Source organism: Pieris brassicae, chromosome 1, assembly GCF_905147105.1.
Source record: "Pieris brassicae chromosome 1, ilPieBrab1.1, whole genome shotgun sequence".
In the NCBI taxonomy this organism is placed as follows: domain Eukaryota; kingdom Metazoa; phylum Arthropoda; class Insecta; order Lepidoptera; family Pieridae; genus Pieris; species Pieris brassicae.
The window spans coordinates 6,331,165-6,354,425 of NC_059665.1; the positions used below are offsets into that span (position 1 = coordinate 6,331,165).

The 23,261-nt window shown below is 32.6% G+C and overlaps 1 protein-coding gene and 2 non-coding genes across 3 annotated transcripts in view; 1 reads left to right on the forward strand and 2 right to left on the reverse strand.

Moving 5' to 3' along the window:
• LOC123708054 (ensconsin) overlaps positions 1-14,587 on the reverse strand; it is a 38,818-nt gene extending 24,231 nt beyond the window's left edge. The window contains exons 1-2 of the mRNA XM_045658522.1: positions 14,390-14,587; positions 2,325-2,644 (exon numbers count right to left, since the gene is read on the reverse strand). Coding sequence (XP_045514478.1) covers positions 2,325-2,492 — 168 coding nt within the window. The 5' untranslated portion in view covers positions 2,493-2,644; positions 14,390-14,587. The remainder of the gene's footprint in view (positions 1-2,324; positions 2,645-14,389) is intronic.
• A 4,187-nt stretch (positions 14,588-18,774) lies between these two features.
• On the forward strand, positions 18,775-18,863 carry Trnay-gua. The gene is given in 2 exon segments: positions 18,775-18,811; positions 18,828-18,863. It is a non-coding gene; the product is annotated as a tRNA-Tyr (tRNA).
• A 294-nt stretch (positions 18,864-19,157) lies between these two features.
• On the reverse strand, positions 19,158-19,239 carry Trnas-uga. Its single transcript has one exon. It is a non-coding gene; the product is annotated as a tRNA-Ser (tRNA).
• Positions 19,240-23,261: the final 4,022 nt, after the last annotated feature.

Consider the following 23,261-nt stretch of genomic DNA (forward strand, 5'->3'; position numbering starts at 1 on the left):
CACAAATATTTTAAGATCTTAATTAACCAAATCGGTCCAGCGAATCGCGTGTTTAAGCGAGACAAACGAAAGCATTTAATTTTAACATATATAGTATAACTATTATGTCTATTTATTCCTCTAAATATTACTAAGAGATATAATTTGATAATTAGAACAACACTTTAGGTTCGGTCTCTAGAGAGATGTTCAAGCCAAGTATCATTTAAGCCACTTTATATAAGACGTTATAATGATACTCTAAAACAAACAAAAGAATATCTATTAATAAAGCAGCTAACACAAAAGAACGAGTTTAATTGACTCTTGAACTTCCACTAATTAACATCGTATCTTGCTGTATCTGTTCCTATCGGCTGGAGAGAATTTGCACTTTAAAATAAAAGAGTATTGAAATTAATAATAAATTAATCCATGACCTCACATTGTTTTCTATAACTAGATATAACAGAGAATGTAATATGAAATATTTAACTGCTCAAGCCTCACCCATGGGGAAATTATATGCTATTAATTTACCCTATAGATGTTTTGAAACAATTATTGTTTGCTGGACATTGAACTTAGGACTTCAGAATACCACGGAGCGTTTAAAAGGTCTAATATGGCAAAGCTGTTTTGTTTATTTATAAAATAGTCTAATCAGTATACCTATTATGTATATAGGTTATACAAGATGAAAGTGAAAGTTGGTCATTGATCTACCTTGGCACTGGTATAATTTTAGTACTTCTATTGTTAACGCGAGGGTTCAGTATTTTCAATATTAGTTTCTCTACGACAATGTTTTTTTATTCAAAATAAGTTTTTAATACACAAGGTTACCGCTGCTATTTCGCCTTTTATGTGACCCTGACGGCTCATGTTCGATTTATAGCAAACTTAATATTCTGATGGTACATATGTTAACATATTTCAGAAAATTTTCGACGCTATTATATTTGTGTATTTTCATAGTAGCCGTTGCTTGGAAGTTAACTTGAAAATTCTTAAATATAATTCCAATATACCTACGGCTATGTTTGAACGGTTGATGGTATCGTTATGGCATTTGATTACGTAAATCTATTGAAAATAAAAAACCCAGACATTTGTGTAAAACAAAATAATTCATTAATTCAATCGTGTGTTACAGAATAACGTACAAAAAACATCTTGTTGCAGATACTAAAACTGCTTAAATCAAGTAAAAAAGACAAGAAGACGAAGTTTAGTGTCTAGACAGGTTATAATGTACGGTACAACTTGGGATTTGTACATATTTTATGAGCAGAGGAAACGTATTCGTCGCACGAATTTAACTATAGTAATTTGTCAATGTCCGAGCCAAGTGTCTGCTTCCTCTTTTTTCTATTTATTGTGGAATTACGCCCCTATTCAGACGTGATTAGGCTTACTTTGTACTAAGTACTTAAGAATATCTATGATAATTGTATGTACACATTGTTTTTTATTTATTCAATCGTATAATTACTATAGGTATGCCGCAAGGCTTAAACGCAGACTAAGACGTAGTGTCAAGAACATTATGAGAGTTTCAGCATAAAATATTCACTATTTTAACACTTAATTCACAATTATAAGTTACGATTAAAAACACCAAGATCACTCTGTACCTTATTCGAAGATGAAGAATAAAAAATAAGCGAAACGAAGTTAAATTATCATCCGTTTGGCAAATTATTACGTTAACAAATCGCCAGTCTAGGCCAGATTGCAGTCGTCACATATTAACAAGTACAATGCTAATCCACCTGACGTATGAATACTTCATACTACGTTGCTGTATAAGCTTTTTAATAAAATAAATATAAAGTTTTTTACGAAGGCCTTGCACGTAGAAGTCTAATCAATATGGATGGATTTGTTTCTCATATTTGTAGCGACCGCCAATACGTTATTGTATAATAACAACTATTTTAAATAAATATTTCTTTTTAGTAAAGTTCACGTGTAAACTCGACTTTTGTTATGTTTAAGAAGGATCTTAAAACGAGAATTAACATTTATCATTTATTAAAGATATCATAGTTCCTGTTCATAATTACGTCAGGGGTTTTTATGGCACAAACGATTCACCTGATGTTAAGTGATACTGCCGTTCATGGCACCATCAATGCCAGAAGGCCCGCGAGTTCATTGCTCGCATTTTAAGAATTGGTACGTTCTTTTCTGGAAGGAGTCCCTGAATCGAATTGCTTCACTACCAAAAAGGCGTAAAAGACCAAATTACAACCGCAACATTTCACCGACCACGGAAATCTAAATAGCCGTTAATTGCTAAGTTCCGGGGCGAGACTAATATTATTCTTGAAAATACTTACAATTTTGGTATTGAGATGCATAAGCTCCCGTTCAGTAACGCGGCGCCTGGCAGTCTCCATTTGCTGTTGACGATATTGGTTGTACTTGTACAGCAGATACATCCCGGGCAGGGCTAACACCACCAAAGGGCGCATCAAAGTTGACGTGGTCGGCGCTCGCTGCGGCATCTTCGCATCATTCTTTACACACACTTCGCACACGAATCTATCATTTTGTCCATGGAAGAACTACAAACGACTTAATCACTATCAATGGGGTTAATTTATTGCTTTTGTAATAGACCTTAGATTATATACCACATTCATTTTCACGTTAGTACCTGGAACAAGAGATAATTTTCATTAGATAAACAATATAAGACCATATAGGAAGGTAAAATCAAAAAGTTTATCTATATTCAAAACACATTGAAGTAAAGAGGAAAAATAAAATTTGAAATCCTGTCAGAAAGGCACTGTCTTTTTTTTATAGGACAGGGGGCAAACGGACAAGAGGCTCATCTGATGTTAAGTGTTACCGCCGCCCATGAACAAACTCAATGCCAGAGGGCTCGCGAGTGCGTTGCCGGCCATTTAAGAATTGGTACGCTCTTTTCTTTTAGGACCCTGAGTTAAATTGGTTCGGAAATAATTCATAGTGGATTTTCGTATTCTGCCTCGACGCCCGATAATGAAACTCAGCTGCATTTTTTAGTGAAGTTGTAAAGACTGAAATCCTCATGCAAAATATATTCCACAGCAATCTCCTCAATTATGATATAGGTTAAAGTGACGTAGTAGAAGTGAGTAGAAGAAGACCTAGTAGACGCACGTCACGTTAAATCATCTTCGGCAATGGTTTTTTTCAAATCAAAGAGCCATTATGATAGCCAACCTTCGAAGGACTATAATAAGAATAATACTGGGACTTAACGAGGCGACGCCGGTGTCTCATATAAAACGTGTAGTTGGAGCCACAAATATTGTGTATTTTTTGTTATTTTAGGAATTAAATTGTATACGTATATATATATATATATATATATATATATATATATATATATACGTATACATATATATATATATATATACGTATACATATATATATATATATATACGTATACAATATGTATGTATATATATATATATATATATATATATATATATTTATATGAATTAATATATATACGACTGCTTAATTCATTTACAAAATAGTAAATGAAATAAGCAGTCTATGGAGGTGGTGTTTTTTCACACGAACAAACATTTTAATTTTGCAGTGTTATACAAGTTTCAACAGTTGTATATAATTTGTTACTGTACTATCGTATTTATGTCTAAAAATAGTCTTGAATAAGATGATTGTTTGCATCCTTCTGGCAATATTTCTATTAGTGACCACTTAGCTGTTTCAATGGTAAATGAGTAATTGACTATTTTCAAATAGTGTATTAATAACATTGATTCAACACTAAATACAATGCTAATGTATAAAGACAAGATATCTATACATATGTATCTTTATAATTTATAAACAAGTTTAATCGAACAGCATAGGAGGGGAAAAAATATATAATATTTATTAAAAAATAGGTAAAAGCTTGTGCTACTAAACTGAATCATCAATAAAATTTCAAGTGCAGTTGAACCCAAGATCTCCGGCTAATTTATAATTCAGTTATTAAAAATGAATATTTAATGTGTACCAGTTTCAGACACTTCGGAGCATAGTAACTGTTTGACGACGACAAAGGCTGTTAATTCCCGCGCACAAAATCCTCAAGACGGTGAAACCTCGTACCACTTCCCATGTCACAGATACGAATCAGCTATTGAGGTTTGATCGAAAACCTATGAAAGGGCTCGAATAGACCCGAAATTGAAGTTCAAAGGTTAACGATTAATAATTTCATTGTTTTTGAAGGGCAAATAGATTTTCGTACAGTTAATAGGAAATAGTAAATATGTAACGATCCCGTCTTCTATATGATTTAATTACATACGAGCACACATAAAAGGTATTTTATTAATATTAATTATAGTACCAATAACTCAAGTGAAATATTTTTCTGTCAGATAATAAAATTCTATCTTCTCAATTTGATAGAGATTTAAATATAATAAGCGATTTTAGTTTTATTTTTACACCTGTGATATATTGGTTGTTTTATTATTGATCGACGAATTCCTTCACTTGACTATTAACAACAATATTGATTGGTATAAAAAATACATGTTCTTATTTAACTTTTCCGGGGTGACAAATTTGATAATTACCAGCATAAATCTCACATACGGAAGTGATATTATCGTGTTAACTCAAAAAATACAAAAGAGGAGAATTCATCGAAGCTGGATGTTCGCTCCATGTTCAAATCTCAGATAACTAACATACTTCCAGATATTGTCTTTTCAAGATCGAGAACCCAGTATCTTCTTATACAATAAAATAAAATAAATTAATCAATGGCGTTACAACCTCTTTAGGTCTGGGCCTCAGATTTCTGTATGTGTTTCATGATCATTTATTTTATATATGATATGTTAATCTAATAAGTAAGTAGGTGATCAGCCTATTGTGCCTGACGCACTCCGTCAACTTTTTGGGTAGCCGTTTTGGGTAGCCGGTTTCCTCACGATGTTTTCCTTCACCGTTCGAGCAAATGTTTAATGCGCACACGTTTAGTCCGTTGGTTCACAGCCAGGGATCGATCCTAAGACCTCAGGGATGAGAGTCGCACGCTGAAAGCACTAGGCAACACTGCTCTATTATACAATATAGATATAATATAAAATATATGATTTTCTTCGCCAGTTTAGTAGCGAATTGAGTCGACGGTTGGTTCGTTGACTAATAAGCTTAGCCTGAAGCAAATCGTCGACTTCATTAACTCTAAGCGGAAGAAGATTGAATTTTAGCTGGTGTTATAATCTAAACTACAATATTATTGATGGATTTTTACTATGTAGGTTCAATGATATAAAAATTTAACCCAAATAAAAAAAAATATCTTTATAAGCTTATTTGCTCATAAAATTAAAATTTCTTTGTTTGTTTAGCTATTGTACATAGAATTCAAATTGAGACCTCCTAAGTAAGTAGACCTGTGACAGGGAAGCTTCGCTGTTCTTTAATTATCAATGTTTTAACAAAATAACAAATATCAGTGATTTTAAAACGAGGGTACTGAAATGATGATGATAATATGATGATGACTGCGTGATTGTTTGTGTGTGTAAGAAAAACGAAACAAAACTAAGTGAAAGTTTGCATGAAACAGATGGATTAAGGAAAAATGTATAATAGAGGATTTAGTTATGCTTCTGTTTTGTTGTAGTTGAGTGTATCGAGGGTTAAACTCGTTTTAAATTTGTTGTATGTAGGATTATTCAAGTGAGGGTTTTATTTAAACTATTGTAGAGATAGGCGATAGTCTTGCAATTTACGTAGTTTGAGCGCTTCTTTTGGCGTGTGGTTGAGTGCCTTTTTTGGCGTGTGGTTGCGTGCCTACTAAGGACAGAACGGAGAATAAAAGGCGTATAGTTAGTAATTTGCAAGACTTGTACAACTCTTCAGTGGGTTTTTTTTTAAATAACACCATTTTATACCTGCTCTCTGAGCTCTTTATAGTGCTAGAAATTTCGTTTTCGATGTAAATTATAAAAAAAAAAGTTTTCTTTTAAAGCTGCCAAGGCCCGAACCCAAACAGTTGCCATAGAGAATCAACATCCCTATTTTTATTGCCTACTATAACTTATTAGTTTCTATGTTAACCAGTTTCATTTATTATATAGTCAAGACCACGTTGAATTTCCCCTATATCTTCTTCAAGTGGCCTGCGGATACCTGCCTTCCCTATGACAATGATGACCTTGCACTGAAATCTTTCTGAAGAGGGAAATACATCATCAATTCCAAAGGATTGTAAGCGATTACGAGTGCTCTAAAGGCGGTGCTATAAACATCCTAGGTGAATTTAAAGTAAGTTAAAGTAAAGCACTGCCACAGAGATGTGCAAACGCATTCCCCCCTTTAAAAATGAAAGTGCGAGCATCTTGTAATATTTGGTATAAATTTATATTTACTTACTTACCCATTTTGAACTTAAAGAAAGGTAACTGATTGAAATATCCGCTATATTTACGAGTGTAATATTATGATAAATTGTCCGAGAAAAACCTTACCAATGATACCCTTAAGATAAATTAGTACGTGAAGCTAGAGCCTTGGTCAGCGTTTGCAATTTACTGCAGTATTTTTCAACATATTAGAAAAATATCTGCGCTCGTAGATCGATAGGGCCAATCAGTTAAAAGCCCCCTTTGAGAGAAGGCAGTAATACGAAGTACTTTCTCGAACGAGTACACAATTTATTACCAGTAAAGGGCATTAAAATATCAGAATGTTTTAGGGTGCTATAGAGCAACATTATAAATACCAAGTGAAAGTTTGATGAAAAATAGGTCGAAATATTTGTAAGATACTATATCACTATGAAATTGGTAAAGGCTTTATTAAGACGTATCGTCTCCTGTATACAGTACTTCAGTTTTAAGTGTTCATAAACAATCTATTTTATCTGTAAAGTTTACTCAGGTTCCTATTTACGTAGTTACATACAATTTAGGTATCTGTGAACACCGTATAATCTTATGTAAGAAAAGCCGGATATCAGAATATAACAGTAATATAAACTAGAGCACGTAGTAAAAGCAAATACGTTTAAAATTCAAAATTGATTTCCAAATGCTTTTGTTTTAGTCGCAAACGGGGTCATGTTTGAAGAACAAAGGTGCTTTCAGAGAACCGAAATTAAAAGTGTAGGGCGGTATCTCCAATCTGTCTGATGGAGAGATATAAACGTTTCTTTATCTGTGGTAGCCTTTGTCCCCTCTCTTGCTTCTGTTCCATTAATTTCACTTTCAGTGTGCGACTCTCATCCTTGAGGTTGTAGGTTTGCATTTAACACTGTGGAATATGTGCGCATTTAACACTCGCTCGTACCGTGAAGGAGACATCGTGAGGTAACTCGTATGCCTCGCCCAAAGAGTCGACAGCACAACTCGGCCGCCTATTTACCTATTAAATAAAACATATACAGAAGCTAGAGACTCAGATCTTAGGGGGGCTTTAGCGCCACTAGTTATTGTTCTATTAATTCCTTTAGACAAATAGGTAAACAGCCTTCTGAGCCTAGGAACCTGAAGTAATTATTCACGTCGTTAAACGCTAAACGTTAAACATTAACTGAGTTTAAAGTTTTAAATTTGAATATTGTTTAGTTGGGTTTTGTAAAGATAATGTTTTGTTCTTGATATAGTTTACATTCGTGGTTTTGTACTTAAAAAAGAACAAATTAAGCGGGAAATGATACATTGCTTTCGTAGGTATATAATTATTTCCAAATTTAGATTTATCCTATTTTTTCTTTAACATATGCTGTAGAAGATTTGTTACTTTGCCGAAAACTGAAATGTTCTTAGTTCTTCGGATCTGAATGAATAGACTGAATAAACTGGATTTATAAAAGTAACGTAGTAGTTAAGAAAATATCATAAAAACAATAAATAATTAGTCGATATGAAATCTTTTCGGTTCAATTTTGTCAATTGACCTCATGACGTCATCTAGCTGGCCACGTCGCAACGCGCCATAGCCAACTTGATTACACGCTGTCCGATTATGTAAAATTTTGCGGACCGAATTGTTGGTAAGGTCAATAGTAACCAAAGTAACTAAATTGAAAACCAAATTAACTTTTATACTTTGTAAGAATTCCCGCGCAATAATACTACGTCAACTGTCATCTGGACCACGTGATTGCAAGAGATTAACAACAACCCAGTATGGGTAAAAATAGCGACGTTTTAATGAGTACAGCAATATTAATGTCACGTTACTCTTAAGTTGAGATGTAGGACAGTTACACACTGTGCACCAAATATGGGAGAAATCTATTTTTAAACGCCTTTTGATGCATAGAATTGGGTATTAAGAAAATAAAACAAACTTGGCTGAGATTCAGAAATGCCACTGTAAGGGTGATATTCAGAAACGAGACTAAGCGCGAACTGTGTCTATTACAATATTTAATACATTTTTGACGTCTTATTTCTGTATTTTACCATTAATCGGTCGAAGTCTGGGCTTAGCGAAGTTGCGGCCATGCCAAGTTTAGTATTCAGAAACATTGTTCTTGTTCTGGCTTCTTTGTATGATGTTCTTGCCTCTTAGTATAATTACAGATAAAGCTTTTTTGGTAATCTAAATATAAAAATGTAACTAAATATTCAATCCAAAAACATAAATCTGAATGTGCAAAATATAATTTGAGAGTATAAAACTGTAAGGAGAAAATATTTTCAAGTTCAAAAGTTGTTAAAAATAATATAAATAGCGAAGAAAGCAAGATCAAAGTTTCTGAATACGATTATCTAAATTTGGCTTGGCTGCGAGTTTTACAACGTCTCTGATTCTAAGTTTAAGCCTAGGTTAGACTTTGAGCGTCTCTGAAAACACACCGTAAGTTGAAATCTCACCCTAACGATAGCGTTGTTAACTGTTATTGGTCTATGAATGGTTTTGATCAATTACGGTGACATTCCAACCCCCGTGTATTCACGTCTTGAATTTATTCATTGTTTTCCAATGACACGCTTAAGCACAAAAACCATAAACAGATTTTAAGCACTGGAAAGTTTATTTAAGGATCAAAAATCTATTTATATACAATTGAAACACTGTGGTCTAGTTCTATTACAAAAACCACAGATACAATCTCTTATAAAAACCGTATTTGTCAAAATGTTAACATATGGCTAATCTGTGATTCAACATACTCATCAAGGATAAATTATCATTAAAAAAAATCAAAAATAGAATGCTAGACAAAAACAGACCAATGTAATAACAAGCTAAAGATACATTTATTAAGCAAACGAAAACATTTGACGTCTATATCTTTATAAAGAAGATTTTTGCTAGTTTTGCGATATTAATGACGTGCTCTCACTTCATTTCAAAAATTTTATTTCTTAAAGCGTTTAATATTGCACTTGAATATAAAAGAGGTAACTAATGCGCTCTCAATATTCAATGAAATGAGTTTATCGATCGCATAGTTTAGCAGAAGTGGTAATTTTATATCCAGACACGCTAATCTTGAACATTGTAAAAAAATACTAGGATTAATTACTACAGACATACTGTTGGTCTGTTAAGTTAACGTAATTTTATTAAATAAAGTTCATATAATATTGGTTGAAATAGTGGCTTTAGCGACCCTCATCCGTGAGATCGTACAATCGAATCACGGCACCAATGGAAATTTATTTTTATATGCGTAATTACGAATTGCTCTTATAGTGAAGCCAAACATCGTAAAGGATCGATGATGTGTCGTCTACTGTTGTCCATAAAATAAAAATAATTTCTTTATTTTCTCCCATATAACATTTGCAACAAACAATAAGATTTCATTGAAGAAGGTATTGGGAGACTGGTTTCCAAACTAGGTAGGAACCTGTTATATGGATAACCAGGCTTCCATGTATTAGGCACACGCCTGAGAATATAATATGTGAAAATTATTTTAATACATAGACAATTAAAGAAACGGGCGCAATCTGAGGCCAACCTGTTTGACTGTTTGACTGTTATATTACGTTTTACAAATGTAAAATTAATGCTCAGATATAGGTTTATACGGTCTTTAAACTAGAAATATATGACAAAAATAGATCTGCACATGGCTCTAATGAGGGTTGCTTTTTAGGTCTTTTCCGTTGACACATTTGCATCGCTTTGTGATCTCGCTGTTGTGAACTTTGATATGACCTTTACAATTTCCCTCTCAGCGGTTTTATGTTTTGTTATCTATATATATTTATTACATCAGCCTGTAATTAATAATATTAACCGCCATTGTAGCTTAGTAGTTAACGACACGGCTTGATAGGTGAGTTCGAATAATGCAAAATTATAATTAATCCGTTAAAAGACCTGCCTCATGCTCCATACCGCGTGTTATGCGACTATAAAGTAGCAAAGCCACTTTGTATATGTAGTATTGTAGATGGCTTTCAATGATAAAATATATCATTTCTAGATATTGATTAGTTACGACAAATAATAGAATATTCTTTATAAATGCATATTGTATTTTTTTAATATTGAAAATTGATAATTTACGTCATTATTTACTAACAATCGAGAAGACCTTTTAACGCTACGGATTCTATATCAATACACTACAATAAACTACGTTATTGCTACGAAGCATAGATTTATCTAAGAATGGATTTTGACAGCAATTTATTTATTTGGCAACATTTCCAGAAGGATTGCAACTATGAATTGTACGTACGCAATCCGGACGGACGTTAATAACCTCTTACCTCAGCTATAAAATCAACTACTATTGAAGTACAAAAAGGTATGAGTGTGTGATAGACTTATTACTTACATTTTAATACACTAAAATAACCTAATACTGCTAACATAAATTAATATAACAAAATACAACCTTGGTAAACCAATCTGACATTACCAAGGGCAACTTTGACCTATTACTCACCTCATCAAAACAACGCTAATCACACAAAGGAAGGAATCTTTCCTAAACGGACTCCTTTTAATAATATATTTTCGTTATTATATTTTAAGGTTAGTTATTATATGTAAGATCATGTAATTTAAGTTGACATTTTATTACACACTAAATGATCCGATGAACTACGTATCACCTTATTGTGACAATTTCTTATTTCTAAAAAGACAAATGACATCAAACATTTCCCACCTAGGAACAGTTATTATTGGAAATTTAAATTGTTTAGCCTTTCCTGTACTTCCACAAATATTTCGAGATCATAATAAGCCAAGTTCGTCCAGCCATTCTTGACTTTTAGCGAGACAAACGAACATCAATTAATGTATATATATATTAAGTACAACTATTCAGATGCGATGTTTGCCTTGAACATGATTTTTTTTTTGTAAATTAAAAAATCTATATCATAAATAAATTAAAAACCCTTTATCACCATTTTATAATATAACAGGTGGCTGATCCGAGACATTATTAAAGTTGTGAAGCTGTCAACCTAATATCCTTCGAAAGTTTGACAAAGAAGCTTGTAATAATAGCTTGGGATGTGCTTAAGACTTGAAATTGTCTTGTAAATTATTGTGACAAGGCTCAACCCAAGGTTCGGGATATAAATTGTCCTTTGTTTTGTTTGATGGATTTAGTTACACGCTAAGGTAACCGAGTTAATTTTAACAAAAGTATGTCTGTCTTAAAAGTAAGACTGTCAAATATGTCATACCAAATAATACAGTATTTCTTCTGTGTATATGAAGCTATGATGTGACTGCCTAAGGTTTCCTGACTTCACTATCTAGTTCGATTTCCGTCAATTATTATTAAAAATTGTAATTTGTTCTTCATCCGAGTTAGGTAACTTAACATTAGTTAGTTTAGTTAATATTTAAACGCGTAAATAAAATGTAAACAATTATCGCACACTTGAAGCCAATATGAAGTCCTTTAGTTTTTAGCACAATCAGAAATTGTAATTTAACATTCTCGTATCCTATAATGTCCAAATAACATAGGTGAATTAGATTTACGAACTCTTCAAAAAGTCAAGCTAGTTTTCTCGTTAATCCAGGATCATTTCAACCTCACTACCAATGTTATCTCAGGTGTAAGGTTATGTTTTAAACAATTAACGTCAATTGGTACTCAGCTTTAAATAAAGTGTTTTATTTGAACATATCCATACAAAAACAGCCACCGGTTTTAAAAATTTGGGCGTGATATGCCTAAGTGAGACATTGTGGAAATAGTATTTCAATGGAAATTGTACTGCCGTAGAAAGGATATAATGTATCTATATAAGGATATATGTATATAAGGTCGTAGATATATCAAAAAACAAACTGCGCTCAGCAAATCTAGTTATAATAATTTGTATAAGAATTAGGGCGAGCATAAAGATGGAATGTATATAATGCAGTAGCTAATTGAACGAGCCATGTAAATGTGGAAGTGAGTGTGTTACTGCATAAAATTAAAAATTAAATTATTTGCAAATATGCGAAGTATTTGAATAACTAGAGCAAACTTACGCTACAGTCTTTTAAAGTTGAAAATTTATGTACAAAATTAAGTTTAAATCTTAGTAGAAACCTAAATTAAAAAACTCACACATATATATCCTATATATGTGTGTCCTATATAGCTATATATATATAGGATACCACGATACTTTCTGTGGATTATTATCTCTCTGCAAAATTTCCCATTATTTCGAAGGTCTGCGGTCATTTGGATGGTTCACCTTTTTTAAATCCTTTTAGATCTTACAGAATATTTATAAATTGTATATTAAATCAACAAGTGGATATTAGGTCTCGTATTTTATAGATATCCACTGAAAAAACAAACGCAGATTACATATTGTATATTAAGGTTTCCCGCGTAATAATTATGACACGATTGCATTTATACTTAATTTGATTTGTGGATTACAATCGGACAATATGTCTATTGTTGAGACTAACATGACGGAGTTAAAAAAATTATATCTTATCTATTAAGTAGAAGTACCTAATTGAGAAGTTTAAAAGAGGAAGCTTAATGTTATGTCGATCAGGAATGGAGGAAAAGACCTTAATTTTGTCAAGGTTCACAGAAGGTTTACCACCTTAATCGATAAAAAAAGATCAATAAAACGGATCTATAATTGCATAGACCTATTGGAATATTGAACTCCATTTAATCTATAACAATCTAAATATTTAATGATGTTTGGTCTTTCCGTGAGATAGCTTGGGATTCTTTCTTCTAGGTATCCGAAGAACCGTTACAAAAGAATTGTGTACGGCTTAACCACGACAGAAGATGTAAATTAGATTAGAAGTGCCAGCTTATGAAGGGGCGCAGGCCACGATCGCAACAGAACTATAAAAATCTGCTAACAAAAAAAAAATTGTATCGTTAAAACCTTATCGGTCTGGGCTCAGATTTCCATCGTGGTCATTTGCTATTTCTAATAAGCCAGTAGGTCATCATCCTTCTGTGCTAGACACACTCCGTTGACATCAACGTCGGAATGCAGGCTTTCTTGGATGATTCCATTCGCCGTACGAGCGTGAGCCCTAATTGTGACTTGAAAGCATGCATTTTCAAATTTCTCTATTTATATTTTAAGAATCAGTGGCACCAATTACGTATAACCAGGCTCTTGGATTCTATTCTCGGGTGAGAGTATAGTTGTTTCAGCTGGGTAAGCGGATAAGCCTTATTAAAATAACAATGATTGAGGTATTGCTCATTCCTATGCGTTAAATTTGACTATGACACTTTTAGGGTTACGCATATTTTACAGTGTATGTAATTATTAGGCGAAAATGTCTCCTAATAGAAGGAGATGAATCAATGAAAAAAAAACCTACCTGCTTATATATATGTCGTCGTGAGTTTTTTTAAATAAAACATATGTGCATCGTGCACCTTATTATGCCTTGACAATGTAATCTTCCTAGGAACAGATAGCAACTTATATTGTTTATTTATTAACGGAAAGTTTACCTACAGTGAATGGCGTATCGTACGCTACCTGACCGATTTTTTAGGTTCCTTACACATTTTTCCAATTAGGTATGTGTGTCGTGAGTGTCTATTGTGTGTAAAGATACTCTAAAAGGTTATCAAATCATATTTCGTTCGGTAACCCTAATTGTTTAGAACATGAAAACTTTGAAGAAAATCATTATAATATTTGGAAACCATTAACATTTTGTTCAAAGATTCCTCCAAATCTTTTCAAAAATTTCAATACAGATGGAGATCGGAAAATTTTGCCAACGCTAGTAGTTCATACATATCAGGATCACAAGTCGTTTGGATTCTGTTTCCGTGTCTATGAAAATTATACAAAGGTCGCCGTGGTTACCTTAGCCGGGTCATAATGACAGAGTGGAATGATTTCGCGGCAACACGCAAACTTAATTTGCCACATGAGGGACCACACATGCAATCTGACATTACCAAGGGCAACTTTGACCTATTACTCACCTCATCAAAACAACGTCAATCACACAAAGGAAGACACTACGGGAGCATAAACACGACCGATCTGAATGAATACTAATAAATTGACATGGTCTACGTACACATACAAATAACGGACACAATTGGTATCTTTTTTTATTGATGAAAAGGTAAAAGGGAGGTGGGAGCCACGAGGGCTAAGGGCGAGCGCGCAAGCCGGCGCGCCGCCTCACTCTGAGTGATACGCGTCCAAGAATTTCGCGCACGCGTTCTCTCTACCAGGATCGGCCGAAATTCACCCACAAAATAGCACACCACAAACGTCATAACCACACCTACATTCAGAGCAATAACACCTTTATGCACATATTATATGAACTCATTTTGAATGAGGTATAACAGGTGGTTCTGTTAGGTCTGATAATGAAATGGTTGCCGCACTGCACACTTTGATAATAATTAAATAATATCTGTTTGACAATACGGAGGCTGTACTGATGACGTCAAGATACGAACGCTGCACCCGAGATATATCAGTCACTAATTTAAACAGTCTACTTTATTGCTATTTATCTATTTACATTGTATATTCGCGGATGACTGGCGGACCTATGCGACTTCTTCGATACAAAAAGTCCCCATGTTAGCGTGCTGCGAAGCACTCAATGTGCTTCTCGATTCTGAGGAAGTTTCATGGATTGAGTTAGCGCTGCGCCTTCTTAAGTTGTCATGTCAGTTTCACTTGAGCACATGCTTTTTCTAAAATATTTGTTACGTGTTTAATTGTCCTCGTTTTAACACGTGTCAAAAAATTATTATTTATACATTTTCGAAGTAAATACAATCGTTCTATTGAATATTTGTCGAGTTCCAGGTAATGCATAAAAATACCATTCACTACACAATTCATAAAATATACCTATAAGTATATTAAGAGACTAACCTAGTTATTAAGGCTTTAATTTGTTCCAGTAATTTGTTTACTGAAGCGAAACACAAACGTGATAAGCAACGAAAAGTTTCGTGAATCAGTGAACTGCAAGACCTCAAAATGTTACCATGTGGGTGTACAGTGTTTGTGTAACTCTTCGGTATTTAAATTTATGTTTATTTTAAATACTATTGTCGTACCTAACAGCCTTTTTTTTCAGGAGGCCAACGGGCAGGAGGAACTTCTGATGTTTTGTGATAAAGCCAGGACGCTCGCAAGTGCGATGCCGGCATTTTAACAATTGGCATGCTCTTTTCTTGAAGCACAGGCAGTTGGAAGTTTTATCCACATAAAACTTTTATATAACATTTTTATATTTTAGACCACAAAAGCCAAACCCATAACTTAACGCTATCTGTTTCCTGAGTATTAAGTGTAACTTAAATATAACATAAAGTTTATATAGCATATACTATACGTTATATAACATATACTATACGTTATATTGATTTGTAAAAATCATAATTTTTTAAGTAGCGGTTAATTCACTATAGTTCTGTTGATTGTTTTTATCATTGTTACCAATTCAAGTTCGATAAACTTGCTAATAGTTAAAAATATTTCAATTTGTACTACAACGGCCCGAAGAGCTGTTATTTTTAGCATGGTTTGCCAAGCGCTCTTGAACTATCGCTGCCACTATTTTCAGTTAAACTTTTCGCTCTAATTTTCTCGTAGTTTTTATCAAGTATGGCATTTTAATCATAACGAATTTTCATTACTCTATAATTTAAGGTAATTGAGCGGCTACGACAGCGTTTTTATACATAAATATGACAGTTATATCAAGATGAGCTTTTAGTTGGCTACGCCAGTAATTTCGCCTAGAAATGGACAGACCTATATTCTTCACATGGTTGCGTTTTTTAGAATTCTCTTCGAAGTAATAATAAATCTTCTGTTGTTTTACACAATTAAACAACTTTCAATAATTTTAAACAACAATTTCGACGTCCCAGAGATGCTACGTACAGTAATAATTTATATCCTAGTCAGACAAAGACTCTTTTTCCTGAAGAACGTAGTCATCTACGGTACCTACTGTATTCTAATGTTTTAATATACTAATATTTTTTTATATATTTACTATGTTTGACCAGCGGTTCCAAAACAAAGTGCTCAGAAGAACAGCAATGCTCCCTGGTACATTCGCCGAACTCCACACGACCTTTACCTTAATGTCCATAATCACAATAATAAAAAAGACTGCTGGAGCCCACAAACATAGGCTCCACCATCACGTGATGTTTTTAAGTTAATTTGTCTTAAGTTGGGCTAGATCGTAATATTCCATGATGATGTGAAAGACACACTGTAAATAAATATAAAAAATATATTTACTATTTTTATGTGACTACAAAAGCACCGGTTAGTATTGATAAGGAACAAGGAAGCAACAAAGCTTTTCTGTCCGGTTTATTTGTTATCTGAAATTACACAAACTTCCGTATCAGACAACTTTTAAATAAAAATACAATTAACCATAGGATTTAAAAAAAGTATTTTTGTATTTTAATGTATCAAAACAATTCACCTATACGTAATATAAATATTATGTGAATGACCTTGTCTTCTTTTTAAAAATAATATTTTTTAATAGATCATCAACTCAGAGGATCTCTGGCCTCCGAAAATAGAGAACACCGCCTTTGCTTTGATCACTTTCTACCGCTTGCCAATCGACCACCTTGAGCTTCCGTAGATTCTTTACCTCGGCCGCTTTGCAGCGATATTCAGACCGGCTGACGGATCGGCAGCGTCCTGATAGAGAAAACAAACATGATTAATCCAAATCTAAGCTCTCTAAGACTCCGTTATACTGGTCAACTAGATTTTCGAACGCTTCACGGATAACGGCTGTTTTTATTGTGTATCATAGCTACTTTGACAGCGTTATGTCGTACGGTATTCTGCTGCAGAGGTTGAATCCATATTTGCTGCAGAAGCGGGCTGTTCGGGGTATTTGTTGTGATTCTCCGAGGGAGTCGGTACGGAATAACTTTAAGGAATTAAATATTATGACACTATCTGGTCAATGTATTCTTGAATGTACAAAAAATATAAACGATTTTAAAACAAATGATGACTTTCACCAGTATAATACGCGAAATAGAACTAATTTGGGTGTACGACCAACCAGGCTCCAGAAGATAAACCACTCCTTATATGGAAATTGTATTCGTTTTCCAACAAACACCCAAGGGAAATTAGAGAATTATCACTAAATAAATTCAAAGCCCTCGTTTAACGTAAATTAATCAATAAAGCTTTTTATAAATTTGACGAATACTTAAATGATCCTAATCCTTGGGATTGATTTGCTCCAGTTCAAACAATTTGTATGACTCAATACTTGGCGATTAAAAAGAGTGGCGGAAAGTGTCTTGCCAGTTCTTATTACCCGCTCTACGCCCTTGACTTGCGAACTGGTAGTTAATGTAAATTTACAATTAATTTAACTTCCTTTTGACCTTTAGTGTACTTGTTTACCTATATGAATAAAGATATTTTGAGTTTGAGTTTCAATATCATGTTTTAACGGTTATAATTTTAGAAATCTAAATATAAAATTCCCTCCTAATGTTACTGTCTAACCTTAATGTTAAAAAGAAAGAACTATTTAAGTCTTAATTAAAATGTTCCGAGATTTTACGACTCTGTCAGTAAATCACTTAATAACTTTTAACACCCCACAATAATGAGTTATCCGATTCTTATATAAAAATAGTCTCTTTTGCATTTGCACAGTGCACAGTAAACTCCATGTTGCGTCCCTCGATTCAATGACGAACTCCCTAAAGTGTCGAAATCAATGGCTTTGGTTCGTTTAGCTTGTCTTCCATACAATGATACACTCTAAATAGCATTACACCTACTCTCAATAACGACAACAATTGAGTAATAAAGTACATAATGTTCTATTTAATTATTTTTATTATTACTTTGTAGGTTAAGAAAATTGTAAATACAAATTATACGCATAAAGCATGATTAAATGATTTTCAATATTGCAATTTGGTTATATTTAATAGTAATCGTCAAAATTCAATGACTATTTAAGCAGGTGTTATTGTATTTGTATTCTAAAATCTTATTTAAACAATATATAATTCAGAATATTTACTATCTTTAATAAGATTACTTGTATTTACATTTAGTTTGTGGTAAGTAAATTTTAAATTTGATATTAAGAATTATTTACAAGTTTCCAATAAATTGCCTAAATATTTATGGGGAATATATTGAAAGCAGAAATGCTATAAACGGATTTATCCGTTTAAGAATCAAACCGGTTTAATTCTAATTACATACTCAATGCGGTAGCGTTGCTTATATTTCGTACTTCCTATAGAAAGTTATTACATATTTGTACAAAACAGTTTTAAACAAGTTTCATAATTTTAATAAAAGTTTACAACCTTCGATAGCTCAGTTGGTAGAGCGGTGGACTGTAGAGTTATAACAATGGATATCCATAGGTCGCTGGTTCAAATCCGGCTCGAAGGAAACTAAGTGGTATTTTTTGTTAAACATAATAATGTACATGACTTTAATTTTATTTTATGATAAAGAAATTACGAAAATTGTGTTTATCGCAATGTTTATAAACGATATCGTTAATTAACTAACTGCAATAGTAAAATAGTAGTAGAATATTAAAACATTGGTGAGACACGATAAAATTAAACATTTTCCAAAGAGAAGTACAAAATACGTCGCCTAATTCGTTTTTTAATAAATACATTTCATTTTTATATCATAAAGCCAAAATAGTTATATTTCGGAAACTTCAAAAATTTTCGCTGCGGACAGGATTCGAACCTGTGCGGGTAGAACCCAATGGATTTCAAGTCCATCTCCTTAACCACTCGGACACCGCAGCTGTATTAAGAAGAACAAAATTATCCAATCATATAGATGGCGAAAATTACATAGTGTACTATTACTTATTGGGCTTATATGTCATATAAATGGAGCTTAGATATCCTTCAGTTACAACCTTATATTTAAATATGTCTAGAAATCTATTTCTGTTTTAAACCATCTCGTTTTGTTTATTGTTTTACTTGCATTAATTATTTACAAATAGTTTTTTTATACTTCTTCTAGTTCTAGTTGTACTTCTTTTTATTTCTTGTTATAAAGGTAATTAATTAATGGTAACTATTGTTTGGGAGTGCCAATAAATATTTTCAGTAAACACGCCACCTAATGTAGATCTCACGCTTGATTTTGTTTATCTACTCTCCGCTAGATGGCAATATCACAAATATATTACGGCTGTTACAGTTAGTATCTTTTCGACGCTAGATGTTACTTTAATTGAATTAACGTATTTATTATACGTTATATATTAATTGTAAATACGTTCGTGTATCATTTAACTCGAAAATTTAAAGTTAAAACACAATTTTAATTTCACATGTATGTGTAAAAATAAACTCGTTGGACGACTGTTCAGGGACGGCGACTACAAATTAACAAAATACTTATTAATAATTATTGAACCGTTTCTTACTATTATTATAATAAAAGTCTATTGATTGTTCAGAGATATATGCATTAAATATATAATTGTACTACTATAATTTATATGTTTCAAAAATACATACATATTTTATTATTATTGGATGATGTGTCTATACACATCATCCAATAATTTGATATAACAAATACCCTCCTATTATTTGATTTAATTAATTTTCAGATAATCGACGGATAGCACGGCTTACATTGATTTCCTAGTATCAAAGTAATTAAAATACCCACGTCATACGAAGCAGTGTAGCATATCGAAGCAATTTCCTTCATCGAAGAATCTTCGCGGAAACTTGCTAATCTGAAATCTATTGAATTCAGGACAATAGATTTCAAGATAATTAAACCACCGACCGTGAAAGGAGGTAGAAGAACTAAATAGTTGCAACTAAAAGTTTAATTAATTTACCATCAATATCCGCTTTTAAAGTCTTTGTTGTGTATGTTGAATTTTACGCGAATTCACATTCTTTATATTTGTACAGTCGAAAAATTTATAATTTTATTCAGAATTTTTTCTTTATTTGAAATTTGGTAACGTTATATCTCAATTATCATTTAACGGTATAATCTTGATAGCTGCAGTGAATTTAAATCAAATTCGTAATACGCCAATATTAACTTTTTTTTAATGGAGAGTTACTGTGATACTTAGGAGTAACGTATTTATATTGAAAGGCAAATAAATGCTGGTCCAATCTTATCCAAAACGGTTATAATAACAAGTAATTTATTTATAAATGCTTTGTATTTTCTAAATATATTTTTAACTTCAAATACTAAAGTTATAAAGCTTGAAACTGTTAAAAGGTGTGAGTAGATTGTAGTATTGGTTGCTTGAACGTAAAACATTTTAACCGAATACTCGTAAAAGTTGCATTAGACACCTCTTAGAGATGTTGACAATGTACTGTCACGAAGAAAGTGCAATTACGCATGTTTGATTTCATACACTTATATTTACAATGGCTGAAGAATTGACTAAAACGGTAATAATATAATAACCGTAAGCTACTATTGAAACATTATTATTATTACTATGTACGTTAAGAATATCGTAAATACTCTATATTTGTGTGCTATTAATTAAATAATAATATAAATTAATTTTTTCGAGCTTTTCCTTAAAAATAAACAATTTGACAAATGGCTTACAACAAATAAGTAATAGCTCACTATTATACAATATTCCGTTATGTAATTATAAATAGACATAGCTAATGTATTCCACTTTATGTCCTGACTGTACGAATACAAACAGAAAATTAAATCTTGGAGTACTGTAAATAAAACACAGTTTATAGTTATTCAAAACCTTCAGATAAGTTGTTAAGTTTAAACAATTTCCTTGTCCAATGTCCTTTTAAAAAGATATACTATAATATTATATTTGTCTGTGATGGGATGAAAAATTTATTTGTCAAAATATTCTTAAAAACTATAGATTATCTGTATACCGATGATATCAGACAGAAATCCATTCCATTAGAAATAAACGCAATTTATTCAGAGTAGCTCTATATTGTATCAAAAGTGCATCATGTACAGTTATGTAACGCGTTAGTTTGTATGCGCAGCAAAATCTCTTGTTTAGATATAAAATAATGAGACACCGGCTTTTAAGAATTATATAGTTTTTTATTGTATGTGATGGTCTGATATATCATACAGTCAATTCCACGATGTTTGTAAATATAAAATACTTTCATTATATTTAGTTTGGTAAAAAAGCGATATTCTATAATTTAAAATAACAGTTGCGCTAGTTAAGCTATAAATGTGTGTAGGTATAGATTTGATGATCGTTTTCTTTTTATAATAGGCAGCTGATTAGCTTTCTGTACCCGACATACACCGTCAACTTTTTGATTCATAGATATGCCAGTTTCCTCTCGATGTTTTCTTGGGAATGCGGATATTAAAATATACAGAAGATGATACAGCAAAGTTGGCACAGCTTGGGATCGAACCTACGAACTCCGGGATGAGAGCCGCACGCTAATGCCACAAGTCCAACATCGCTCATTTAGTCTAAGCAATTAAGAATTCACTAAAATGGGGATAATAAGTTTAACTTGTATTAATAAATAATATTATTATTACCTACATATGTTCTTAGTAAATAGGTTACCATAGTTGATCTCACGATTTCCAAAGAACAGTAATAAGTAACATTTAAAACTCCAACTCAAAATAACTTTATTCATGTAGGTAAAAGTACAATTATGAACGTCAGAAAAGTAAAGTTAAACTAATTGTAAATGTACATTTACTACCAGTTCGCAAGTCAAGGGCATAGAGCGGACAAGAAGGACTGGCAAGAAACATTCCGGCACTCTTTTTAATCGCTAAATTTTGAGTCTGAATACATATTGTTTGAACCGAAGCAAATCAATCCCAAGGATTAGGATTATTGAAATATTCGTCAATTTTATAAAAAAGCTTTATTTATTAACTTACGTTTAACGATATAGTTTTGAATTTATTTAGTAAGAATTCTCTAATTTTGCTTGGTTACACAATTTCTATATAAGGAATGGTTTATCTTCTGGAACCTGGTTGGTCGTACACTCGAGTGTTTCGAGTATTGTACAGGTGAATTGTTTTGTTTTTAAATCGTTTAATATTTTTTTGTACATACAACAAGGCTTCAAAAATAGATAGTGTCGTAATATTTAATTCCTTAAACTTATTCCGATCCAACTCCCTTGGGGAAATACCCCGAACAGCTTCTAAGGCACAAATATGGATTTAACCTCTGTAGCAGCACCCCACAACATATTAAATAAATATTTTTTTATGTCAATGTTTACATTTTTTTATTTCTGTCAAATGGTCACGCTATCATACGAATGGCCTAAGCATTAGCCAGCCATATCATTACATGTTGTAACATACGCTACGGCTGTCTTTCAGGCCGCTAGTTAACCAGGGCTGTTTAGTTAAGAGGCTAGGCTGTTGATAACTGTAGGTACTAGTTGTTTGTACTATTACATAAAATTATTATATAAAATTTGTGTTCCACGTATTATAATGCAAGCTTGACGTCATTCAGCATTTGATAATTTTGATGGTTTTCCCTTTATTCGCTATGTTGGCGCGTGCGACAATCAAACAATCACGTACGCACTATAGTTCCCAGAAAATTTCTTTGTTGATATTCAAGTATCATTCGATGATGAAAGATATACACCTGACGTCTACAGATAAGAGTAAATTTACTGACTTTCACCTCAATGTTAAAATATCTACATATTATATGGCTGCAAAAGGGGACCCGCTTTACGTGGGTAACACTGCAAATGTTTAGATCTGGCTGGATCCTCAGTTAAAAACATTGCTATTGATAACTTTTTTGAATTTCAA